Source organism: Prionailurus bengalensis, chromosome B4 (genome assembly GCF_016509475.1).
Source record: "Prionailurus bengalensis isolate Pbe53 chromosome B4, Fcat_Pben_1.1_paternal_pri, whole genome shotgun sequence".
Lineage (NCBI taxonomy): Eukaryota > Metazoa > Chordata > Mammalia > Carnivora > Felidae > Prionailurus > Prionailurus bengalensis.
The window spans coordinates 37,276,273-37,299,338 of record NC_057358.1 but is presented as its reverse complement, the minus strand read 5'-3'; the positions used below and the strand labels follow the sequence as shown (position 1 = coordinate 37,299,338).

At 45.3% G+C, this 23,066-nt stretch overlaps 2 protein-coding genes and 1 pseudogene across 2 annotated transcripts in view; 2 read left to right on the top strand and 1 right to left on the bottom strand.

Annotated features, from left to right (window-relative positions):
- CCDC77 (coiled-coil domain containing 77) overlaps positions 1 to 1,079 on the top strand; it is a 30,658-nt gene extending 29,579 nt beyond the window's left edge. The window contains 1 exon segment of the mRNA XM_043561422.1: positions 59 to 1,079. Within this exon segment, the coding sequence (XP_043417357.1) occupies positions 59 to 205 (147 nt within the window). The 3' untranslated portion in view covers positions 206 to 1,079.
- A 3,476-nt stretch (positions 1,080 to 4,555) lies between these two features.
- LOC122473019 lies at positions 4,556 to 5,065 on the bottom strand (annotated as a pseudogene).
- A 6,896-nt stretch (positions 5,066 to 11,961) lies between these two features.
- Positions 11,962 to 23,066, top strand: part of B4GALNT3 (beta-1,4-N-acetyl-galactosaminyltransferase 3) — a 102,318-nt gene continuing 91,213 nt past the window's right edge. Inside the window, exon 1 of the mRNA XM_043564722.1 lies at positions 11,962 to 12,175. Coding sequence (XP_043420657.1) covers positions 12,007 to 12,175 — 169 coding nt within the window. The 5' untranslated portion in view covers positions 11,962 to 12,006. The remainder of the gene's footprint in view (positions 12,176 to 23,066) is intronic.

Here is a 23,066-nt window from a genome sequence, read left to right as displayed (position 1 = left end):
CTTCCCCTGGCGTGTGCTATAATCATTTCTTCTTCTTTTTTTTTTTTCCAATCTCTAGGCAACACTTAATGCCCAGGCAAACCAGGATCTTGCCATTCTGTGTGAGGTGCGTGACAGCAATAGACGGGCACATAAGCTACAAGGAGAACTGAAGAACCTTAAGTCCAAAGTATTTGGTCTGGAGAATGAACTTAGACTCTGTTGATGTTTACATTTAGAATGGCCCTCGTCTGGAATAGGTCTGCTTCCTGAAATCTGAGGAAAAGGTCATTTTCTCCCAGAATCTGTACACATAGAGTCGGCTAGGACAGTGATATCCGTCATTATGAAGACCGGGCTAAGAGTTAGGGACCACTAAAGGAGCTCTTCTTGCTAAGTTTTAGCTATAATTTTTGCTGTCCTATAGCTTTTTTTTTTTTTTTTTTTTTGGTCTGGATTGTAACCTTTCCCACATTTTTTCTCCCACTTAAAATATGACAGTTTTTTGTTTTTTTAAGAAGGCAATGACAATGAAAATTTAGGAAGAAAGTATTTTCTTCACTCAGCTGGGCTGAGTGTCAGTAGTTGGAACACTTTCCCTGAGATCAAGGCATCCTCTGAGGTTGCCCAAGGCAGCAAATCACATTCTGTCAAATGTGAACAGGTAGTAATTCTGCTATTTAACTTTCTTCCCTCATGAGCGGAATTACTTTTTTTGGATACCCAGTCTCAGGAAGTTTCACCAGAGGGCACTAAAGACCTCTTCCTTTCTTTCTCCCTTTATTTCTCTCTTTTTCTTTCTAGAGACTCCATTTTTAAACAAAATGTTCACCTAGGAAAATAAAAGTGCCACTTTGCTAAGAGTGAGTGAAACTTCAGTGATCCTTGTATGAAAGCTCATCATTTCACCAATAACATGTTTTTTTAAAAAATAATGTATATATTGTATATTACACATTAACTATTTTTCAATAAAAATGTAATTGAGGATATTCTAGTTTTCTATAATTTGTTAAAAACCACATTTATAACTTTGTTAATGACTTTACTTGTTCCAAGTCTCTGCAGTTTTGTACAAGTATTAAAGTTTTGCTCTGAAATTCTATGATTTAATAAGCCTTTTTGTTTTGCCTAGTGCCAAAATAGCAACTGTAATGAAAAAGTAGTTCTTTAAGTGTTAGAACAAAAAGAAGAACCATCCACATATGTAAGTCCCTCTAAAGTCCAAGACTAATCCCTCTGGGAATTTCTGGCTGAACTTGTTAGTTGAAAAAAATCTGATCTGTTATCATAGACATTAAAGAAGAAAGTAGCATCTCCTACTGGCAGTTCAATCACCATTTTCTTAATACAAATATGGAAACCTGAGTTCTTTCCTTTGTCCTGGATGAATCAGAATGAGGCTATACTAAGCTAAGATCAACTGACTGTCCAGAGGCTGTCCAGGTACATATGCAATTATTTTGGTCCAGATGCAGAACAATTTGCTTTATAGAGGATGTAGATGGAAAAATGGATAAAGTTTTAGTGTCACTACCTTTGGTTCTATCACATATAAACGAAGAGATGTTCGTGAAATAAGAGGAGGAGGAGAATGAGAGCCAGTTCGATGGAGGCAGCAAGAGCAGAGGAGTAGATAATCCTAAGGGCTGATTGCCTCATTTTTCACAGAGGGAATAAAATCAAGGCCTTCCACTGAGAGTGAGATGGGGCACTGCTGTCGTGCGGAGCTTGAGAAGAGTGAATGTTTGGAAAGAGGAGAGGGCACTGGCGAGGGGCAAGGGATAGAACCATTAGGAGTAGGTTTTGATGAAGGATTTGGTGAGTTGAATTGGCTGCCAATGAAAAAAAAGTCTAAGATTCCAGCAAATCACTGTCTGCATCATGTGTCCTAACTTACGAAGTAGGTAAAGGCAGAGAACCAAATGGATCTAGAATAGGCAGACAGGAGAAAGGGCCAAAGAGAGGCACTGCAAAGAAAATGTTTCAAAAGGTGGTGTTTGTTTTTAAAGTAAGCTCTAGGCCCAAGGTGGGACTTGAACTCAGGACCCTGAGATAAAGAGTTACGTGTTCTACCAACTGAGCCAGCTAAGTTCCTCCAAAAGGTTTTTTTGGGTTTTGTTGTTTGTAAATCTGTTAATGGGTGTAAGCTGTGAAGTATTCTACTCCTGGACTGATTGGTAGCTTAATTTCAAGTCAGTCCTACAAAAAGAAGTGTGAACACAAGCTGAACTTGTGGAACAGTTATGTACTTGATTACTTGGTGTCTAAGGTAGCATCATAGTATACCCATATTATTGTGGGTGGGATAGCTCTCTTTTTGGAAACGATGTAATTTTTTTCTGAACTACCAGATGATAATATTCACATCTTAAGTGGTACATAAGTGTGTGGAGTGAGATTGTTACTAAGAAACCCACTGCCCTTGCCATAGGAGCTTTCTGGGAGCTTGGCTGTCAAATAGAAGCTATTATTGCTTTTGTTTGCAGATCTTGGCATCTCTTCTTTGCTTTTTGGGCTGCGTGGCTTCTTTCTGAAAACTGAGCCAGCCATGCTTTTTTTTTTTTTTTTTTAATTGTGTTGTATTGACACATTAACAGACCAACAAGTGCCGTAGAATACAAAGTTGAGAAATAGACCCAATTAAATATTGGAATTTAGGTTACTGTAATAGAGTCAATTCAAATTGGTGTAGTAAATATATATTTGTTTTAAATATTTATTATAAAATCATATGCTTGAAAAGTTAATTCATTTACCTCCATCTCAATCTATCTATCTTCTTAGATAACTGTGGATTCACATGTGGTTGGAAGAAATACAGAGTAAGATGTTATTTGTCCAGTTTCTCCCAGCCATTCCATTTTGACATGGCTAGTCTGCTGTTTTTTGCATCCCAACAAACTCCAAATTGAACCACGGTGTTTCTGATGGACCTCCTGTTGGTTTTGTGGCATTTTCTTTCCTCTTTTGGCTCACGATTGTCCAATCCACTAAACATCTTCGTATTTAACCATATCGGTGCTAATTTTAAATTAGTACAATCTTGATACTACTTTGTTGACTGTTCTCTGTCTTGACATTTAGAAAGGGATAATGAAATATTAAATGGAGGGATCCAAAATCTGAATGAGTCTGATGTATTGTCATGCATATTTCTGTAAGATTTCATTTGGCCACAAGCTCAATAATTGGTCAAGATTGGACTGGTCTGTCTGGGGTTCTTTTACTTAACTAGAGTGATTCTCCACTCTGCCCTACACTCTTGTATCACTTCCTAGGCCAGGGCACCACCTGATAAGCTTCTACAGAAGAGCTATGCTCTCTATGTGCCAAAAGCTATGCTTTCTTGCTTTATGTCAAAGCAATGAATTCCTTCCCCCCAAAAATTACCTTATTAAACTCTTCTTTATATGTTCTTTGTTCAAATCCTCTATAATGTCTTCAGGATTCTGTATTTCACCTCTACTCAGTCTAACCGTAACCTTGAATTCATCCTGCCCCATCTTGTGTCATGCCTGGCCTCCAGCTTCACCTCCTGAGCACTCGCATTTGAGGGTGCCACCCCATCCTCACGTGTTCTCCTTGCTTCGTAGCTCTCTCTGTCCTCTCTGACTCCTCTGTCGGCTGGGTTTGCTCACTCCTTGTCTGACTCCCTTCTGCTTATCATGTCAATGTCAATATTCCCAGGACTCTCTCACCCACAGGATCCTCCCTAGGTGATCTGCTTTTCCATGATTCCAGCAACTAATGGTGAGAATGTTAGGGGATTTCTTTGCCTAGAGGTATTGAAAAGCAGGAGTAATCTCCCTTGAGAATAGTATGAAATTAAAAAAAAACACACACACAACTTTTATTATTTTTAATTTTTTATTTATTTTTTATATACCCAACATGGGGACCGAAAGCACAACCTTGAGATTCAAAGTTGTATGCTCTGCTGACAGCCAGGAACAGCATGGAATTTAAGGGAAAACCTACCTGAAAGCAAAGTATCCACCTAGTAAGCAAAGGTAGCACTGGGATGGGAAAGCAAAGGGTGACTGAATCCAGATGAGAGAAATAAATCAGAGACTGATTTAAAGTCCCCAAGTTCACTTGCTAATGACTTAAAGGAAAACAGAACATGAAATGTCCCCTAAAATGAGCTGGGATGATGGAATGCAGGGGTTTTCCATGTGTATCTCTCAGTGACTTGCATTGACAGGCCTCTTTTTAGGGTAAGATGTCAGGTTGAAGAGCAGAATCTTTGTTAAGGCAGAAGAATTTTTTTGAAGCTCTAGGGAATATAAATACTTAGGAAGAACTCAGCATTTCACTTTCTCCCAAAGTGATTTCTTACACCCAACACCCACCCTGACCACCCTACACTACACCACACCCACACCACGTATGCAGTGAATATATGAAGGGCCAGGAAAACAAAACAAAAAAATCTCACCACATGACTAGTTGCGCTGTCCTTGTCCCAAATCACTAGACTGGGTTTCTCTCCTTTCTTCATAGCTTAGCCCGATGAGAACGTTCTGTCTCAATTGATTCTTGGAAACTGACTTCATTATTTTTTTTTTTATGGTGAAAAAATTTATATTTAGATTTAGCCAGCTGGACTCAGTTTAGATGATCCCAATTTTGTTGGCAACATCCAAAGCGTCATAGTCAGGAGCCAGTGGAACATATGTCTTCTTCCCTCCATTGGGCCTGACCAGGGTGTTGACCTTGGCCACGTCAATGTCATAGAGGTTCCTCACAGCCTGTTGGATCTGGTGCTTGTTGGCCTTGACATCCACAATGAAGACAAGTGTGTGGTTGTCTTCTATTTTCTTCACGGCTGACTCAGTGGTCAGCGAGAACTTGATGATGGCATAATGGTCAAGGTTGTTTCCCCTGGGGGCGCTCTTTCCTGGATATTTGGGCTGCCTTTGAAGACACAGTGTCTTGAGCCATCAAAAGGTAGGTGACATGCGGATCTTTTTTTTCCTGTGACCGTGGACACTTTTAGCACCGCTTTCTTGGCCTTCAAAGCCTTTGCTTTGGCTTCAGCTTTGGGAGGGTCAGGGGCTTCCTTCTCTGCCTTCAGTGCCATCTTTGTGAAAGGGCTGGTTCTTGTAAAGGGACTTTAAATCAGACTTCCCTACTCAACACCTTAGTGTTGGCCTAGGGAGGAGATGGGAGAGAAATTGACCTTGTCCTTACCCCAATGCCTTCCCAGTCCTGACAAGCCTCAGTGCTAATGGGCTTTGCTGCCTGCAGAGGGCGTTGAGAGTGGATGAGCAGTGTTGCTCTTTAATTTTCCCTCTCCAGAGCCAAGTTAAATTCCGGAGAACCACATACAGTGAGGATTTTTGTTTTCTTTCTTCCATCCCCAGCCCGGGTGGCGGCAGAGCTCAAAGGGTAGTCTGTTCTGGGGAAAAGACGGCGTCTGCCTCTCTCCCAAACCAGCCCTGATCAAATCCCAAGCAGCCGGTCCTTAGATAACATGGCTGAGAAACCCGAAACCAACAGTTCTGACTCTCATCAGTGCCCAGCATCGCCGTCTGGAAACGGAGACATGCTGCTGAGATGCCACAGTGATTGAGTGTTAAGTGGCATGGCTGGGGTTCTCTCACCAGAGTTTATAGCCTGGACCTATGAACTTAGACAAAGAAGTTTTTCAGAAAGTCTGTCTGGGGTTTGAGCACTGGAGCTGTTTTGTAGCACTCTGCACATGTACTGGCCATTAGGATCATGGTTCTTCCCTAGCAAAGCCATAAGGGAGGTTCATCCAACTGTGCCATGCACTTGCCTGGGTTGCCTGCAGCATTCCCAGCAGGTGAGTGGATTCACTTGTGTTTGAGGCATGGGAAGGAACATCTGTGTTCTTGCTTTTGCTTTAATAGAGGAAGACATCCTTAAATGAGTGGGCTGAAGAGGAGGCAGGGGAGTAAGAACATTTTCCGTTGTTACAGAGTGTTTATTGAATGACTTCTGGGCAGGATGCTATAGGAGGAGTACAGGTTGTAGAGTCGTAGAACAGATGTGGTCACTGACAAGCCCTGTTAGGGATTTGAGAAGCTGGGAAGTTTGGAGTGATAGCTGTATATGGAAGAGTTTCTTCAGGATGAAAGAATAGAGGTAGGAAATCCAGTCTCTCCCAGAGGCTTAGAGACCTGCAGCATGTTCTGAAAATGCTGAAAACACCCTCCATGCTGCAGAAGGTGGTGCCAGAGAGCTAAGTCATGCCAGAAAGCTGCCTCTGAGTCTATCATCTGTACAGCCCCCCAAAGGGGAGCGTGTGTACACCTGTGTGTGTTCATGCTTGTGGGGACCAACTGTGTGGGTTGTGTCTTGGGAGAAGAGAAGAAAGCACCAAGAGTTCACTGAGAGGTACTAAAGCACCAAGCACCATGGCGAGCCACAGAGCTCTTAGACATCAAACATTCCCAGGACGTGGGAATGAGGCAGAAGCTACCCAGAGCTGGGGGTCACTATGCCTTAACTTCAGCTACAAAGTTCCTGACCATTATCTGTAGTAGCAGATTGCAGGATGCAGACAAGAGAGACTGTCATTCTAGTGGGAATTAGTTGTCAAAGAGACTGGAGGTGGAGCTTCAGGGAAGGCTCATTTAGCCTTTGTTTCAGCACCAACTAATGAGCAATGAAGAGCACTGTTCACCCTTTCTCCTTGTGGGTCTCCCAGCCAACAAAGCAAATCTGAGTGGAGGGGAATATTGCTACTACTCTGTGGAAAAGCGTGAGCAAGTCAAAGTTAATTTTTTGACTTGGGTAATTGTCCGTTGACTTGCTAGAGAATCCTTTTCCCTGGGGGAAGAAGGAAGGAAGACAAGTGGTAGTAATTTGGAGGCATTTACACTGCACACTGGAAAGAGAAGCAAAACCTAGCAATAGATGCCAAATTTAAGCTTTGAAGCATATAGTTCTGGTCTGGGTCATGCCTTGCATTTGCGACAGATAGAATGAAGAACTCATTTGCTTGGGAGGGAGATGAAGTCATAGCTCTCAGTATGTGAATCGCCCGGGATCTTTCCTGAAAGCCAAGGAGCTTTGTTCTGGTACTTCAGCATAACATCTCTGCCCTCTGTTCATCTTTTCTTTGACTCTCTTCATCTGGTTCATTTGACTCTCTATGATGCGATCTTGTACATATTCTTCTATAAAGATGGTATAAATGTTCATCTGTTTCCCAATCCAGTATGCAAAATTATTTAGTACCACAAATGTAGAGAAACTAAGGCTTGGGTCTTAGTTCATACAATTCTTTCTATCATCCAGAGAGAAGGGCCCAACTGCACTGGAAATCCAGAGGAATATCCAATAAGAGGCATTCAGTGAGGGTTTCCACTTTCTCCCGGGACTAGCCTCCAAAGCAGCAAACTGCAGAAAGTCTTGTAAAAGATGGGACTCATGGAAGGAAGAGAGAGGAAAAAGTGACTTCTTCTGTAAAGAGAAGAGCAGGAAGCATTGGTGAGGGTTGGGAAGGGGGAGAATGAGAAGAATTATCATGTGGCTCAGTGAGTTATGGATGTGCTGAGAGTGAGCTCAGAGTTTCCAGGGTGAATATATTGCTCCAGGGGAACTTCCAGGGAAATATGTGCAAAGGGAAAAAAAAAAAAAAAAGGCATTGGCTCTGAAGTTAGAAAGCCTGAGTTTGAGTCCCATTTAAGACACAGGTCACCTACATCACCTTGAACCAGATATTAAACATCTCTGAGCCCATTTCCTTATCTGTAAAATGGAACTAGTGAAACCTATAAACACAGATGTTTTACGTGAGTTGAAAGAAATAAATAAATGCTTGCCGAGAGGGCCATGGCACTGGGAGATAGCTTCAGCACTGTTCTCTCTTAGGAATTCTCTCAAAGTGAAGGAACTCATTCCTCCCCACTTCACAGCCTAAGACATTGACTTAGTGATAGTCCAGAAACCCTCACTGATTTATCATCAGAATTTCCACTACCAAGATATCTCCATGAAATACTTTTGAATAGCAGAGAAGCTCCGGAAGTGAAAAACAAGAGTGAGGGTCTGTATGGGCAGAAGGAAGTATGGAAGGTCAGGCCAGAGAAGGAGTGCTCTGGATACAAGGGAGAGAGAACCAGAGGCTAACAATCTGGTTCTAGTTCTGATTCCATCACTTACTGTTTATGTGAACTTGGTGCAGATCACCTTGAAGAAACTGAGGCTTGTGCAGTTCATAAATAGAGGAAAATACTTTTCCTACTACTCTAATGTGGTTGTGAGAAATAAAACACATATGATAAAGACATAAAATTGTTCTCTAAGCTCAAGTTGCCACATTATCCTGTAGGTGTCAGGTTTGAGGAAATGGAAAGGGTGGCCCCTGGATCATGGGATTCACTCAGTATATGCTACCTCCCTATGACTAGAATAAGAATTGCTTCGGACACAAGAGTTCTGCCACCACACCTACTCGTCACTGCACACAATTCCCTTTTGAGTTCTCTACAAACCAGAATTTTCTGGTCCCTGTGCTAACCTTGGCCTATTTTAGAAAGCTTAGACTGACCTCTCTCACAAAGCTTCTGTAATTTGGGAGAAGAAATTTGGGGGTTGACCTGATGCTGACATCCTAGCCACGCCGGAGAACAGAGCCCACCCCATCAGAGGGTGAGCATGATGGAAATGATTTTCCTTTTCAGGTGTGGTTTTGCAATGTGACCCTGGGGCATTCTAGACAGGTGCCAGGGCTGAAGTGAGAGAGCAAAAGGACAATGAAAACCATCAGAAGAACGAGTGAGCATCCAGTTAAATTGACATGACAATGAACAGACATTGGCGGCAATATTGTGCCACTAAAATTATACCTCAACCTATATACTTAGCTCTGGACCTCAGGGAGAATGACAGCCAGCTCAATTGATCGAAAAAAGAATTTGGGTCTCAAAGTCTGGCTGCTGCCTTGCTGTGATATCATTAGGAGTCAAAAGGGATTTGGAGCAAGCAGTCTGAAAGCAGACTCTGGGGGTGAGGGATATCTCTGTGCCGGGGAGGTAACCACAGCAGGAAAGAGACAGAAGAGGGAGAGAGAGCCACAAGGTTTCCCACCCTCCTTATCCCTGCCTACCCCTGCACCTTCTCACCATAAGTAGAGAAAGAAATGATCTATTCATTTTTTTGTAAGTAATATCTACACCCAATGTGGGTCTTGAACTCATGACCCCAAGATCAAGAGCTGCATGCTCTTCCAACTGAGCCAGCCAGATGCCCCAGAAATGATCTCTTTAAGGTATAAGAACATAGAGTGGGAAGAGGAGGGCAAAGAACTGAGGTACGCAAAGTGATCTCTTTCCTTTTCTGAATTTCTTTGGAATTCACTGTTTGGACCAGAAAATCAGCCTTTATGTTGTTAGATCTCTTTTTCTATGGAATATCTTTTCTCCTAGACTAAATGGCATGCTCTCTGTGTTATATCTCTCCCAGTTCCCACATAATAGATAGTTCAAGGGTTTGGTTGATGGAAGTGGTTGTATGTGTTCTCCTAGGAGGGCTAGTCTTGAAGAGAAGATTGTGGCAGGGATGCCACCTGTTTCCATCACAAAGTCCTGAAAGTGACTCAGCCTAACAGCCAGTCTGGTTGCTCCCAATAAGAGAGAAAAAGAGAGAGAGAGAAACAGAGAGAGAAGGGCTCTATTTACCGAGACCCTGATCACCTCCCACCTGCCTCAGCCAAGCTTGTCCACACTGGCTGCTCCTGTCTCTCAGTCTTTTGGAGAGAGAAAAGAGCACGGGAAATGTCACATCTATGGTTTGGAACTTTGCAGACATTTTCTTGGGGCTACTGTGAGAGAATTGTTCTTCAGATCCACCTTTTTTAAACGAAGTATACCGAAAGTTCTGAGGGATGTTTGCTCCTCAAACATTAAAGAATGCTAAAATGGATTTTGTGGTCCATATTGAGAAGGCAAATTTCCCACTTTTGGAGCCTCACAGTGAGGTTGGGGAGTCTGTACATATCAGTGGGTGGGGCAGGCTGTCAGTTCTACTAAAGCTCCAAGCAGGATGGGGTTGTTCAAGACTGGGCTGGTCCAAGAAAACTTCATAGAGCCTGAAATGGACCTTGAAGCAAAGGCCAAACTTGACCAACTAAAAAACAAAATGTATTGGAGCGTGGTGAATGAATTCATTTTAGCTAAAGCATGTTTCATTGGTCATATAAAGTTGGAAAAGGTTTTGGAAAGCCTTGAATTCCAGATTTACAGTTTGCATTTTAATCAGTAAGCACTAAGAAGCCATTAAATATTTTTGAGCAACGGTATGAATATGTAAAAGAATTTTATAAAGACTATCTGGTGGTAGTGGAAAGTATGTTGGGGGTTGGGGGCTAATTGGGAAAAGTACAACAGTCCCTAAAGATTAGTGGACTATTGAGTGTCCAACTAAAGTGTTAGCAGTGAGAAGGGGAAACACAGTACTCAATTCTGTAAACTTCTGTCTTGGAACACTATTTGCATGTTGTCGGTCTGATTTAAAAATATCTGGGAAAAGGGGCACCTGGGTGGCTCCGTTGGTTAAGCATCTGACTCTTGAATTCAGCTCAGGTCATGATCTCATGGTCCAAGTCCCTCTCTCTACCCCATCCCACCTCCCTCCCCCTCCTCTATCTCTCTAAATACATACATACATACATACATACATACATACATACATACATACATACATAAATAAATAAACAAACTTAAAAAATATCCGGGAATGCTTCTGATCCTTCATTTCTTTCATAGTCTCCTGACCATTTCCCCCAGGAGAGTGGAAAAGAAAACTGCACTGTTACCTGTTGACTGTCCTTAGGCAACTCTGCTCCCCTGGACCTCAATTATCTACCTTAAATCAGATAATAATTATTTTACCTGCTGGAAGGCAGAGAACTGGAACACAGAATATCTTGATGATCTTTTCAATTCTGAGTCCCTTTCTGTTTTATTTTTAATTCTTCTTTAGAACGCTCCATCTACTCTCCCCTAACAGCTATTTCATCCCAGTCTGGGAGAAACCATTTGGGGGTTCAGTCTGGGATACATACAACTTCCCCAGCATCTCTTGTTGATGTGGTTGAGTCTGGGACAGAAGGGTGTTCAGATCCAACCTGGAGGAAGAAACTGACGGAGTTCAGTGGTCATTGCCTTCCAACTAATATCATGCCTACTCTTGATACGTAAAGTAGGAAGTAGGGTCGTCACGGGCCACGAAAGGCCCTGGAGCCAAGAAGCCTCAGGCGGTACCCCCAACTCTTCCCCAGCATGACCTCTCCCCCACTCCCCCACACCGCTTCTACCCTGTTTCTACTTCACTTCGGCTTGGGGCGCACCACCACCAAATGCCTGGGCGGTACCTCAGTTGCCCTCGATCACACCAGTTTCGGATCAGAACTGGCCCTCTCCTACACCCCAAACGTCCCGAGTTGGCGGTGGCGCCAATCTCTGGCCGCATCTCTCGCCACGCAGAGGGGCTCTCCCCTCTTCCTGGGGCTTCTCAGGGGCGGAGTCCACCTGTGCCCCAGGGGCGGGGCCTGGGCGGGGGCGGGACAGGTGGGAGTGCTGTCGCGCCCAGAGCTGGGAGAAAGAGCCGGAGCGGGAGGCGGCGGAGGAGAGGCGGGCCGGCGCGCACCTAGGGGAAGCCTGCCTGTGGGCAGAGTGTGAGAGCCGGCGAGCGCGCGAGGAGGCGGGAGGGAGGGAGGGCGGGCGGCTGCGAGCCTGCGACGAGGAGAGGAGTGGAGAGGAGAGCCGGGCGCGGAGGACACTCGGGGGAGGAGGCGCCGGCTCGGCTCGCCGAGAGAGACCTGAGAGGCGGCGCGAGGCGCCCGCGCAGCCGGAGGGATTCCTCGCGCGCGGAGCATGAGCCGGCGCCCGGCTGGAGAGCGGCCGGGGGACACGGCCTGCGCGCAGCCCTGAGACGCTGGGCAGGGGCTGGGGCTGGGCCGCCGTGCGCCGGGGGCGCTGGGCCCGGCCGGGGGGCGGGGGCTGGGTGCGGAGCAGCCCGCGCTGGCGGCGGCCGCCGGGGCGCCGCGCCATGGGGAGCCCCCGGGCCGCTCTTCTCCTGCTGCTCCTGCGCCCGGTCAAGCTGCTGCGGAGGCGCTTCCGGCTGCTGCTGGCGCTCGCCCTGGTGTCCGTGGGGCTCTGGACTCTCTATCTGGAGCTGGTGGCGTCGGCCCAGGTCGGCGGGAACCCCCTGAATCGGAGTAAGTAGCGCCGGGGGGAACGGGGAGGGCGCGAAGGTGGGGGGAGACACGAACGGTGGCCCCCGCTTTGGGGAGACCCGCCTCTCATGCTCAGACCTGGTTTCCAACTCATTTTCGTGTCCAGGTGCCCGGCGCCGCCCGGCTGCCTACTCCGGGGAGAAGGGGGGCGTGGGGGGCCGGTCGCCGAGTTCCGAGCCCGGGCCTGCCCGCCGGGGACATCCTTGGGGCTGCTGGCTGCTCCCCTAGGAGGACGGCGGGGAGAGAGGCTCCCGCCCGCCCCGCGGGGATGCCGGCCGAGACGCCGGGCCCCTCCATCCAGAGCGCTCGGCTTGCAGCCCCCCAGCGAGACAAACGCGCGGTCCACGCGCGGGCTGGGGATTTGTGCCCCGGGTGCCCTCGGCCGGTGTCCGCCGAGGCGGCGCGCTCCGGTTAGCGCGGCCCAAACTTTGCTCAGAGCCTTCTCTGTGGCTTGCTCCGTTTCCAGTCCTGCTGCGCTTTCTGGGGTTCTTTATTTTAACCATACCTCCGAGACCCCCCTTACCTCCCCCTTCCCCTACGCCGCCCCCCTCCCAGGCCCTTCCTCTTCCTTACTGAGCCGACCCCTCTCCTCGTTCTGGCAATCCCTCCAACTAGTTACGCGAAGCTCTCCTTGGAACGCTGCGGAACCTACTAAACTCACCAGACCCTGCTCTTGGAGACAATGCACGACACGGTGGACCAGGCAGTAGTTAGATTCCTACTCCTCTTTTTAACTTAGACAAAGCCAGTTAATTTTACTGTGCCTCAGTTTCCTCCTAGGGAAATGGGAGGGAAAGACCTCTTCCTCGTATTAATTCAACAGCCTGGCCATCCGAAGTTATTTTCAATGTACTGTTGATGGAGCTAACAAAGTAAAACTCTGAAAGTGTCAGGGACTGTAAAAGGACAGTAATGGCAGGAAAAAGGAGTGGAGAAACTCCCAGATGAGGCGGTTCCCTGCCCAAGCCTGAGGAGTTCTAGCACATTGTCTTCCATACCTTCACTTCCCACTTTCAGGAAGTTGTGAAGGTGTGGTGATGACATTGCGGTGAGAAGGTGCTTGGACAGGTCCTTGTGTCAACTGCTCTGCAAGAGTTGGGTGTGGTGCTTTGCCTCCTCCAGTGGCCAAAGAGAGGGAATTACTGAGGTCAGTAATTGAGCTGGTTCAGGGTAGAGACATATATTTACGGCAGAACCTCTCTGTTGAAGTAATTCTGGCTGTGAGTTAAGAGACTGGGGTTCCAATCCTGGTTCTGCCACTAGCTAGTTGGAGGATCATGGGGAAAATGACAGCTTCTCAGGTAGGACAAAGTTGGACTAAATGATCTCCAGGGTCCCTTGGAGTCTGGATGCTTAGATTGTGTGATCTTTCCTGCTTGAGCCTTGTGCTTCAGCACATCCTGAAGACAGCTCTGCTTAGCCTTAGCCCCACAGCTCCAAATTGGAGAGTTCTTCTGATGGCCAAAATTTGCTTTCCCATAGCTTGTTCTTCCCTCCCCTGAGCCTTGTTCTTTCCTCTGAAACACAGAGTGAGCCTACTCTTCTATACTGTAGCCACTCAGTCCCAAGTGGGCATGCCCAGTTGTAGTGTGTGCAGGTGGGAGGCCCTGGGAAAGGATCTCCCTTCTCTCCTTGGGACACCCCTTCTCAATGTGGCTACCATTTTGTTAATGTGGTGGTAACCAGGGGGATCCTCTGCACAGATTAAAAACAGAGGAAAGCAGTTGCTTTGTGACCCTGAAGTTAATGATGTCCCTTCTTCCCTCCCACCCCCCAATACACTTTTCCCTTACCTCAAGTGTGCTTTCTCCTTGGAGACCAGAACTAGTTTGCCATCATCGTAATCTCACATGCTGGCTCCTGATTTCCAACTCCTCTTGTCTTTCTCATCCTTGGCTATCAATTCTTTGGGTCTGTTTGGTTTCCCTTATAGATGAATCTTAACTCTCTGAGTTTCCTTTTTTTTTTTTTTTTTTTTAAATTTTATTTTTAAGTAAGCTCTACACCCAGTGTGGGGCCCAAACTCACAACCCTGAAAGCAAGAATCATGTGCTCTACAGACTGAGCTAGCCAGGCACACCCCCCCCCCCCCAACTGGGTTTCCTTAATCTTTGTTTCCTTTCCCAAACTGACCCTTCCCCAGAAAAATGTTCCTAGCTTCCAATTCAGCAATGTCTTTATTTCTCTAACCATCATTTAAAAATATATATATTTATTTATTTTTGGGAGCGCACAAGCAGGGGAGGGGCACAGACAGGGGGACAAAGGATCCGAAGCGGGCTCTGCACTGACAGTCTGACAGCAGTGAGCCCAATATGGGGCTCCAACTCACCACGAGATCATGACCTGAGCTGAAGTCAGATATTCAACCGACTGAGCCAACCAGGTACCACCCCAACTATCATTTTTAAAGAGAGCCCAAGCCTGGGTACTGATGGGTCATTTGTTTTCCTCTTCTCAGCCTCATAGAACCCCGAAACCTATCTGCTGTGCAGGGTGTTTTCATGCTGGGCTGTCTCATTGTATTCTACTTTTTCCTGGATTTCCTTTTGGAATGAGATTTAAACAGTGGCTGTGGTTTCTGGCTCCTTGTTTCCCATCCTTCTTTGTTTTAAAGAAGCCCAGACATCTTTCATCAAAGTCCTCTCTTGTCCTATAGGTCTTACTCCCAGCTCAGAACTCTTCCCCTGGAGGGAGAGCAGGGGAGGAGGAATTTAAAAATAGAGGTAAGGAAAGTCTTGCTAGCATTCCCTCCTTTACACCCTGGCATACCAACAGCAACCAGGGCAATAAAACTTCCCTCCTAGGACTGCATCCGTGGCCTTGACCACAGCAACCAGAGTCCCATCTTGGCTCTGCTTCCCAACAAGCCACCCTGCCTCCTTTCTCTAGCAGTCCCTGCCAACTCACTCTACCATCAGCCTTCCTGTCATCTGTTAAGGCCAGCCTCCTTTACCAAGAACCTTTCATTTGCCTGTCCCTGTGTGACGGGTACATTGATCTGATGCTGGAAGAAGTGTATGGAGAAATGGCAGTCACAAACTCCAGGGTGGCAAAGTAATGACAGGGGAGCATGCTTCCTGCTTCATCTTCATGGAATAACCCAGTAGTTTAAGATATGGATGATGTGCAATTTGGGCTCCATATGTAGAAAGAGATACAACCACAATTGGAGTAACTTTAGAGAAAAACAACCCAAATCTTTAACAGATAGAAAATGGGTCCCTTGGACAAAAGAATTAGAGCTGTTCACTCACTCATTTAAACAAATATTTATTTAGCACATACCTCGAGCAAGGCATTGTGCTAGGTCGCTTAGATATAATGATGACTAGATTATGGTTTCTGCCCTCTCAACAGCTGTCTCTCTAGGGAGAGTTCAGGTGCATATATAAAAATAATTGTAATATGAAACAATCATTAAGTTTTACAAATATAGAATCTAGATGTTGCTGTGACACTTCTGGAAATGGGATGTGGCGCTTTCAGCTAATACTTCATGCAAGTGGTGACATTGCAGGAGATCTTGAGGAGTTGGTAAGATTTTAATGGATATGGAAAGAGAAGGCCATTCCAGGCAGAAAGCAGGGTAAACAAAGACCAAGGAAAAGTTAATGTTCGGGAATGTTGAGCATCTGGGTTTGATGAAGCAGAGAGTAGGAGGGAGAATATAGGATGGTGCTATATTATGAAAGACTTTGAATAACAACCTCAAAGACTGGTATTTTTTCAGTAGATAAGAAAAAGCAGTTGAAAGTTTTAGAATAGGGTAGGTAGCATTATAGGATGGAACCGGCAAGGGTAAAACAGTGTTATGATACTTTAGTATGGATGATGCGTGAACAAACAGGGTACTGAAGGTCCCTTACTGTGGCTGGCATTAACCCTTTAGCTGCTGAGTCATGAAGCTCTCCTGGGGACAGGTTAGGGTGGTAGTGGGACATTCAGAGGGCTTGGGGCACTCACTGTATACCAACATGTTCATAAGTATTTCTGAATTTTGGGGCACCTGGGTGGCTCAGTGTGTTGGGTGTCCGACGTCAGCTGAGGTCATGATCTCACCGCTCGTGGATTTGAGCCCCGCGTCGTGGATTTGAGCCCCGCGTCGGGGTCTGTGCTGATAGCTCGGAGCCTGGAGCCTGCTTCGGATTCCATGTCTCCCCTTCTCTCTGCCCGTCCCATGCTTGTGCTCTGTCTCTCTCTGTCTCTCAATAATGAATAAATGTTAAGAAAAATTTTAAAAAAAGTATTTCTGAATTTTAATAACTGGTACAGCTGTACTGGTGTGTACCAGCTGAAAAGCAGCCCTGGGAACAGACTATTATTGGAAGTTAAAGACTCTCCATTCTGGCAGGTTTTAACAAGTTATACCCATTTGTTCAGATTGGATTAGCTAAATCCTGCCTGAGGGCAGAGGTCTGGACTAAAATGGTTTCTAGGTTCTTTGCTCTATAATTGACCTACTGCTGGGACTAACTTGTTGCTGGAGCCAAGAGATTGCATTTGGGCACAGAGCCAGGGCAGAATGATAGCATGCACCAGCCTCTTTCTAGATCTCACAAGGCCAGGTCTGGTATGTCTCCGTTTTAGTGCCAGGTTTACCTGCTGAACCCCAAAGTATTCTCAAGCCCAGGAATTAATCGGCTTTTGCTGCCTTAAATCTGCAACACATCTCTCTGGTTGGCCCTTGTGATTTCTGATTGACTTTGAATGGGCTGAAGCAGGCACACCCACAGATGTCAGCTCCTGGGGTCAGGGTTACCACAGCCATTCTGACCTGGAAAGGATACAGACCCTCTAGTAGCGAGGTAACTCAGGGCTGAACAGTAACCTGAGATGCAGGCAGACAGAGAAGGAGAAGCAAATGAGACCGATGTGTGGGCACAGCGGGGATGGTGTGGCTGAGGGTTGACACTCAGGCAGAGGTAAGTGTTGAAGGGAAGCACAACTGCTTCCTGTCCTCCGGGTGGCCTGGGACTGTGTTTCATGCTGCGCTGGTCGGACTGCCCTTCATTCCCATGGCACCTCTGATTCCTATTCCTGCATCCTACTTATGTCTCTTTATGCTGCCATCCTGGCCACCTGGCTGTTGTGTGCATCTTGAAATCACTATCCAATTCTGGGCACACACTAGGCACTTGAATAAATACCTCCTGGCTATGGATGGTAAGCTCCGAATTTCCAAGCACCTGATATTTTCCACTGGCAGATACTTTGTTTATCAGTGACCAGTCCAAGAATAGAACCTAGGAATTCTTGTTCCTTGTACCATAATACATATAAACAACAATAGCCTTTCAACACATATGCAAAGGGTAAGAATTAAGCCATCGATGCTTTTTTACATAAGTGTGTTTTCTTTGGACCCAGTGCGGTCTGTACTTGGAACGCCATATGTGGCAGTAGGAGACCTTACCCAGACTTGGCCTCTCCTTTCCCTGGTCTCTTCCATTCTCCTTCTGACATGACCAGGCGAATTGCAGCAAAACACCTCGCCACCTCTCCTGCCCACGCCAGCCAGGGACCCTCAGTCCAAGTTGAAGCGCCATTCACCTGCTCAGGGGTGCTAAGGCTACTTACCACTCCCTGTCCTGGGAGTTGTTCAGATGCCCTGCATGGTTATAACTGCTTTGCAGCATGAGGTCTTCTGAAGCAACCACTTCTGTGCTGGTTTTAGGAGCTGCTGGTACTTGCACTGCAGTAATTTTCCAGGCCACAGAGCCTGGTCTTGCCCTCTAGTGCTGAGCTTTATGGAGCAGAGCGGAGCAGCCGCCATAGCAGAGTTTGCTTTGGAAGGGGGCCTAGAGGCTGTTCTTGGAGTTTCGTTCTGTACCAAGTTCCACCAGTCTCAAAACCTACCCTTTTATTTTCCACGAACACTTTTACTTATATCCAAGGATGGTGAGGTCTAAACCAGGCCAACTGTATAGCTGAGCTTTCAGACCCCTTTAATCGTGTGATCCACAATTAATAGATTTATATGTTACCCAATATAAAAAAAATACTACTGGAAGAGGTGAGAACAGTTTGGATGGTGTATATAAAGGGTGTTGGGCTGAACATGTTATATATTCTGAGCAAACCATGATGGATAGCTCTTGAAATTTTTGCAGACTTTTAGGTTCTAACAAGTGTTGCTTTCAATGTTAGAAGTATCCATGAGACAAGCAAGAATGAATATTATTTTTATCCTTGTGATATTTTTGTATGTAATTTATTTTTTATGCTAAATTTTTAAAAATTTCTTAACTACTAACCAACTTAAAAAATTTTTTTTAAGTTTGAGAGAGAGAGAGCATGCATGTGAGCACGTGCGGGTGGGGCAGGAGCAGAGAGAGAGAGGGAGGGAGAGAATCCCAAGCAGGCTTTGTCCACACTGTTAGCACAGAGCCTGATTTGGGGCTCAATCTCATGAACAGCGAGATCACAACCTGAGCCGAAATCAAGAGTTGGATGCTTAACAGACTGAGCCACCCAGGTGCCCTTAAACCAATTTTTTTTAGACAATAAGGATACAAATCGTCCTTGTGGTCCCTGGCTCTGTGTGTGTGTGGGTGTGTGTATGTGTGTGTGTTTTGTTTTGTTTTGTTTTGTTTGTAACTTTTCACTGAAGTATCTTATATGTTCAGGAAAGTGCACATATAAAGAAAGTACACATATAAGTGTACAGCTTGAATTTTCACAAACTGAACATACCTGTGTAATGAGCACCCTGATGAAGAAACGGAATATTACCAGTACTTCAGAAGCACTCCTTGAATTCCCTTTCAGTCACTATCACAAGGACAGACTGATTAACTTAGCTTATTTTTATGCTTTGTGTAGAAAAATATGTGCTTTATTTTAAAGTTAATATTTATGATTACAAAAATAAATGCATGTTCATCATACCAGATGACAGCTGTGTATCTAGAACACATTAACTCCTGTAAAATTACTTTCTTGTGCTGTAGGTACCCCAGTACAACTGATATAATAACTTAAGGAGTGGCCAATGAAGACCAAGAGCCTAAATGCTATGCGATCTAGCCCTATGAAACTGTCCATTAGGGGGCAGCCGGGTGGCTCAGTCAGTGGAGTATGTGACCCTTGATCTAGGGGTTGTGGGTTCGAGCCCCAGGTTGGGTGGAGAAATTACTTAAAAGTAAAAAATATACATTTTTAAGTTTATTTATTTATTTATTTTGAGAACGAGAGAAAGGGTGTCAGTGGGGGAGGGATATAGAGAGAGGGAGAGAGAGAGTATCCCAAGCAGGCTCTTTACTGTCAGTGTAGAGGCTGATGCAGGGCTTGAACTCACGAAACATGAGATTATGACCTGAGCTAAAGTCGGACGCTTAACTGACTGAGCACTCAGTCTTCCCAACTCTTTTTTTTTTTTTTTTTACATGTTTATTTATCTTTGAGAGAGAGAGCGTGCATGCATTGGTAGGGCAGGGGCAGAGAGCAGAGACAGAGGGTCTGAAGCAGGCTCTGCCACTAACAATAGAGAGCCCCACATGGGGCTCAAACTTGAGAACCGCGGCCAGATCATGACCTGAGCTGAAGTCAGGTGCTGAACTGACTGAGCCACCCAGATGCCCAAAAAATAAAATCTTAAAAAAAGAGAGAGAGAAATAGCTATGTTTCTTTTGAGCAATTTTTTTTATTGTCCATATAAATTGTATAACCACCAGGTATTTTCCTTTGTGTTGGTTACTAGAAGACTTTAGAATTCAATTTTTAGTTCACCTGAAAAAAGTGTAAAAGGCTTTGTGACCTGCCTTTTAGTATCAATTTTATGCCTATACCTTTATTTTTTCTTTTCACCCCACAATGACTTCTAGTTTATGTCATCTTATATTCCATGATCCTTGTAAACCACTTTAACTTTTTCTGAAGCAAAGGCATAAAACAAATCAATATAAGTGCTGTGGTATATATACAAACATGAAGAAGAAATTAAAAATCACCTGTAATCCCACTACTTTGATCTAGAGATTGTTGAAAAGAAAAAAATAAAGTATAATAAGCTGTGATAACCAGATGCTGGATTCTGGAATACCTTAAACAAGAATTCTAGATAAAAAAGCCAAAAAATAATTTTCCTGATCTTTTTTTATTTTTGTCTTTAGCTTATTTAGGTGCTGAAAAGTTGAATGACATTCAGAAATAAATTCTCACCTCTTTATGAGTATCGTTAAAAGCTTAGAATATACTGACAGATGTTGGGGCCTTAGCCAGTGTCAGTGAAAAATAGTGACAGAAATACAAGGAAAATTCAATAAAGCTTGGGGCACCCTATCACTACTGATAAAGCAACTGAGGAGACTGGTCAACAAGGCCAGGAACCTCAAGCTTGTATGCCCACCCTGCTGGACCAATGGTGAGACCATACACGTGAAGACCTGTGGCCACTGCCCAGACAGGTGGCTTATGGATGCATAAAGTCACAACCATCAGAGATCCAGCCCCTTTACTAACAGATGAGAAAACAGGCTCAGGGAAGAGATGTTATCTGCCTCCTCTACCAGTTTCATTCATTCATTCATTCATTCATTCATTCATTCATTTATGCTTATTTTTGAGAAAGAGTGCGTGCATGCGTGAGCAGGGAAGGGGCAGAGAGAGAGGGAGACACGGAATTTGAAGCAGGCTCCAGGCTCTGTGCTGTCAGCGCAAAGCCTGACATGGGGCTCAAACACGAACTGTGAGATCATGACCTGAGCCAAAGTCGGATGCTCAACCAACTGAGCCACCCAGGCGCCCCTAATTTCTTCTTTTAAAATTTTTTTTTTTTCAACGTTTATTTATTTTTGGGACAGAGAGAGACAGAGCATGAACGGGGGAGGGGCAGAGAGAGAGGGAGACACAGAATTGGAAACAGGCTCCAGGCTCCGAGCCATCAGCCCAGAGCCTGACGCGGGGCTCGAACTCCCAGACCGCGAGATCGTGACCTGGCTGAAGTCGGACGCTTAACCGACTGCGCCACCCAGGCGCCCCTAATTTCTTCTTTTAAACTGTGCTCTTGTGGTGCTTAGCAGAAGGTATACATGCCTCCTACTCCATAGCAGGTTGAATTGTGCTTTGTGGTATCAAGACCTGGGAAGAGGGCCCAAGGAAGGGAAAAAGAGACAGAAAGGTGGGGTGGTTACAGAGAAATGACATTCCAAACAGACCAAGGATTTGATACGTAAATAACCAGAAATCGAGTGATGTGTATTTTTCAATTTTTTTTGTATTTTTCAATTTTTATTTATTTTCCCAATGTTGAATGGCCGCAGCGGTGATTCATTTTAAAACCTAAAATGTTTATGGAGCATTTACTTTCTTGTAGGGGACTGAGTGGGGAAGAAAGCATTGATAGTTCCTGGAAAAAATTATGGACTTTGAAGACGAGGCAGGGCTCAAATCCAAGCTCTGTTACTCACTAGTTGCAGGACTTTGCATAAGGTACTTAGTCCTTGTCAAGCCCCAGATGCTTCATCTGGGCAACGGGGGCAATAATGCCTTCCCTGTAGAGATTTTCTTATGACTAAATAAGATTTAGTGAGCCCAGCACATATTAGGTACCCAGTTGGATTTAACATAAGCCTTGTACATATTAAGAGCTCAATGAATGTTTGGTCCCATCACTTCCCCTGAGTGTTTACAGTCAGGTAGGAATTAGAAAATGGCTGGGCAGGCAGGAATGGATAGATACATTCCTCAACTAGCCCTTTGCCAGTGTTTCTTCAGCATCTCAGTCCGTGTCCCAGCTGTGCCCAGTCCTCATCAGTCCCCAGGCCATCCATGTTCAGCACCTGCCAGCAAATACATATTTTTTTAGTCACCCTTATTTTTATAAGGCACTGCCTCCATCTTTCTATCCCCATCCCTGGCAAAGATTTGCATTAGGGGGTGGGAGGGGTGGGCTAGAAGTCAAGGATTTTGCTGAGAATGAGAGATCTGTCGGGGATGGTCAGGGCACACAAGCTCTGCAGTTGGCAGTAGTAGCCTGTCACTCTGCTGCATGCCCCTGAGTAGCACTCAGGATTTCTAGGACTGGAAGGCAGGAACATTGGGCAGTTATCATAGTTTAAATCCTGGCTCTGTAACTGACTTATCGAGGGTCCTTGGCCAAGTGCCTTTTCTTTTAGAGGGCTTCAGTTTCAAAGTCTTTGGAAGGAGATGCCTCTTTCAGGAGTAGGTTTGGAACCTCTCTGGTGTCACCAAGGGGTCAAAGGGACATTCTGACCCTGACCTTCCATGACTCAGTTGCCTGAACTAAGAGGTGGCAGCTATCCCAGTGCTACTGGCTACTTGGTCTCCAAGGTCATTTCTGACAACATGGTCTCCACACAAGCAGTTGCCTCAAAGATTAAAGGCCTCTCTGCTGAGATCTTCTTACAAATCCTCTGATCCACTCCTTTCCACCCTGCCTGCCAACCCTGGGTTCAAATGGATGCATGCAGGCATGTGCACATGCACACCCTCCCCTCACCAAACAGCTGGTCTCCTAACTCCACTCACCACCACCTCTGAGTCAAAGATTGGCAGGAAGAATGAGGACATTGAGGATTCCCTCATGAACCAGGGACAAAGTGTTAATGGAGCGTCTCAATTCTTGGTTGTCTTTTTTTGTTTTGGCTGAGTTGAGGGGCTGGAAAAAGGGAGAGGATGATGGGGAGATCTCAGGTGAACAACTTCCAGAGGAAGGCAGGGGAAACCACACAGGCCCAATGAAGGGTAGAAAATTTGGAAGAGAAATCGAGAGGGAGGCATTACCCCATTTTCTCAGTTGATTCAATGACTATATTTTTCAAAGCTGTAAGTTTTATTTGGTTCTATTTCAAGTTCCTTTTAATTTTTTTTTTTTAACGTTTATTTATTTTTGAGACAGAGAGAGACAGAG